Below are 3613 nucleotides of genomic sequence, written 5' to 3' on the forward strand. Positions count from 1 at the left end.
AGAACTAGAGTACGGTGCTTAAGAGGACAGATGCTGCCGACAAACTCGTGGGTCTGAATTCCCACATCGGCGCTTACTAGCCGTGACCTTGAGCGAGTCAATGAATTTTTCCGCACCTCAGTGCCTCATCTGTGGGCCAGCTGAGCTTCCTCATACACAGACGAGGGGGGACCGTGGTACGTAGCTCCTGGAATCGCTGCAAGCGTCAAGCTGCTTTATACATAAAGCTGACGTAAAACAACTTGAACTTAGGTAGGACGTTGAAAGCACAAGCAACAAAGAAAACGCAGAGAGACTGGACTGCATCAAAATTTAAAACTTCTGCGCTTCGAAGGACACCATCGAGAGCAAAATGACGCCAGAGTAGAAGGTTTTTGCAAAACACGTGTCTGGTAAGGGACTTGCATTTAGAGTACGAAAAGAACTCTTACAACTCAGTAATGAAAACACGACTCGATTTAAAAATAAAAGAGCTGAACAGACGTTTTTCAAAAGAAAACATGCAAAATGGACAATATGCACAATGAAAAGATACTCAGTATAATTAGCTATAAGGAAAACACAAATCCAAACTACGATCAATGTGATACCTCCTCGCACTCACTACAAAGGCTGTGACCAGAGACGACAGTGCGGGTGAGGATGAGAACCTGGAACTCTCAGCCGCTGCTGGGGAGAACGGAAAACAGCGCAGCCGCTTCGGGGAACGATCTGGTCGTTCCTCCAAAAGTTGGGCGTTGCGCTAGCGGGGGCCCAGCAACCCCACTTCTCAGGTACGCGTGCGAGAGAGCTGAAACGCACAGCCACTAGCACCAGCACAGAGTTCACGGCAGCACTACTCACGACAGCAAGAGCAGACGCGACCCAGAGCCCCTCGCTGGCGCTGGGGCACAGGCAGGGTCTGTCCACACGGGGGACCGCCGCTCAGCAGGAGAAAGAAGTACTGTTTCATGCTACAGCGTGGACGGACCTCGAAAACACCGAGCCACGTGCAAGGAGCCAGTCACAAAAGGCCACGTGTTGTGTGAATCCACCGACATGAAACGCCCAGAACAGGCCACCCGTCGAGATGGAGGAGTGGTTGACCAGGGCTGGGGGCAGGATGCGGGGAACAGGGAGTGACTGCTAGTGGGTACAGGGCTTCCTGTCGGGGTGACGACAGTGTCCTAATATTGATGGTGGTGGTGGATGTGCAGCTCGGAATGTGGGAAAACCACTGAGTTGCACACTTTAAATGGGTGAATTGCATTAAAGCTGTTAAAGGCACCCTGGAACAGTGCCTTCACACGGCAAGTACGAATCGCTACTTTCTGTTCTAGGGGAGGAAATCCCCTCAATATGAAAACAGGAAAGCAAATGTGAGTGGGCTGAAGTTGACCCAATGACGGTTTCACTTGAAGCTGTCGCTGAACGGGCGTGAAATGGTCAGAAGTGACGAGAAAACGGCTCGACAGCATAAAGCATGGTCTCCGACGCAGACCAAGGGCTTGGCAGCCTAGCTGCTCCAAATGGCTGGAGGAGCTCGGTTCTCAAAGCCAGCCCAGGAGCCAGCACCCAAAAACCGTCAGCTTCTTCTCCCAGCCTTCAAAGCGGCTGTGGGAAAAGCAGGCAGCAAAAAAATCTGAAACGCTTCACTTTGAATAGTAAACATCCATTAAAATTCAAAAAGAAAATGAAAGAGATGAGATTTGGTGAGAGCCTCACGTGGACGGGTTTCCTGTGGAGCTGAACGACCTTATAACCCCCGAGGGAACACTCGCTGCTCAGACTGAGACCAAGGAGAATCATCATGTCACACTCGCCTTGCTCCTGGGACCTGTGAAGTGACTCCCTAGCAACACATTTACCGCCAACACAGCTGCCAGAGTTAAAACGGCAGAGAAGAGGCTGGTGCTGGGGAAGAGAGGGGAGCTCAGGACGGAAAGGCGAGGCTGCGTCAGGGCCTGCGAGCGGAGGCCAGAAGCCACGGGAGCCGGAGCTGGGGGCAGGCGGGGATCACACCTCCCTTGGCGTGCTCTCCCTCCGCTGAGTAGAGCCCAGGGCCACGTTCTTCTCATTTGGGACAGACAATGCCCTCGGATGCCAAACACGGGTCGCTGTGTCCTTTCCTGCCCGCTTCGATCTCTATGCCAGAATTGTGACACACCCCCAGCAACGAAGCCCCAGAGACCCACCCTCACTCCTCCTCCCAGCCCTGTAGACTCGACTTCATCTCCACGCAACTTTATTTGGAAAAGTTTCAGAAATAAAAAATATTTATTCTTTTTTATCTCAACAAATGACTGGTTTTTCTGATAGCTCTAAGCTACTTGTACTTGGTATAAGCATCTAATTCTCCTGCAAGCAAAGTGGTCAAAACACTGAAATTCAGTACTTTCCACGAGATATAGCTAACCAGGTTGGACTCAGTAACTTCTGTTGGTCAAAGACCAACACATCCAACATCATTTTCATTGTTCATCAGTTTCCAGTTTGAGGGGCCTCAGCCCACCCTCGAACTGTTTTTTTCATCAGCAACTCAGGTCTCCTGGCAACAAAACAAAGCACGTGTTTTTCTTCCTCAACCCGTTCCACGAAGCCCATCAAGAAATGATCTTGAAACATCAGCCTAGGGAAAGGATTCGACATGACGTTACAAGAAGAAAAAATCTGTAAACCTGAAGAGATCTCATTTCAGAATCAAGATACACAAGGAGATACAGTCAAAGCGTGGGTAAGCAGGACTGGGACTTCTATCCCTGCAAAGGGAGGAAGTTTTTCAGGTTTTCATTATTTACCCTTTGTCATTGTTTCTGATTAAGCCAGGAAATAATAGAGCTCATCGTAAAATAATTAGGCACTGCAATAAAAGGTTTTTGCTGTATTAATTACAGAAGGTATTAAGAGGAAAAAGGAAAACCCACCTCTGTAAAAAAAAAAAAAAAGCAAAATGTCTTGCCCTGATAGGAACACATGTACAAAATGCAGCAGGAAATTCAAATTCGTGTTAAGAGAAGCATAAACCATAGAATCACAGCAAAGTCATTACTATGAATACATTCAGAATCAACTGGACACACATGCTCAGTGCAGTCAAAGAAGTTTAAAGGCACACTTCACAAATGGTTCACGCAGCCATGCTGGAGGGGGAACGTCCCTCTTCGACAGACGACAGAAATCAGTCAGTGCCCCATCCAACAAGGACCAAGCAGTGATCAGGTTTTGAACAGTTCTGATTTAGTGTGACTTAAATCAGAATGTTCCAAAGATCGCAACCCAGAAATTTTAACCATTCATTCACACCACCACGAAGCAAGCACTTAAAATACAACCAGAAGAAACTAAGCACATAGACCATGTACCTGGATCAATGAGGACTTCTTGTGCCCCTGGAAAAAAGAAGAGAGTGTGGTCTTTTATTTGGAAAACAAAACTACTTGCAAAGGTAACGACTAAATCATCTTTCATAATTCGCATAGCCTTGAAAAATCTGACACACTTCTATCTGCTCAGAGAAGCAATTCAGTGTAACAGTACATTACAAGTTCAGTGCCTTTTTGCTGCTTTTGAGGAAAAAAAGAAAAACTACTGTCACCCACACCCTGCACGGATTGCAAAGTCTCCTGGCCTCTTT

At 47.7% G+C, this 3613-nt stretch overlaps 1 protein-coding gene across 1 annotated transcript in view; it reads right to left on the bottom strand.

Moving 5' to 3' along the window:
• Positions 1-3613, bottom strand: part of TRAPPC9 (trafficking protein particle complex 9) — a 329454-nt gene that overhangs the window by 312388 nt on the left and 13453 nt on the right. The window contains exon 4 of the mRNA XM_006912937.3: positions 3342-3368. Within this exon, the coding sequence (XP_006912999.1) occupies positions 3342-3368 (27 nt within the window). The remainder of the gene's footprint in view (positions 1-3341; positions 3369-3613) is intronic.

The sequence above is a fragment of the Pteropus alecto genome, unplaced genomic scaffold (genome assembly GCF_000325575.1).
Source record: "Pteropus alecto unplaced genomic scaffold, ASM32557v1 scaffold105, whole genome shotgun sequence".
Lineage (NCBI taxonomy): Eukaryota > Metazoa > Chordata > Mammalia > Chiroptera > Pteropodidae > Pteropus > Pteropus alecto.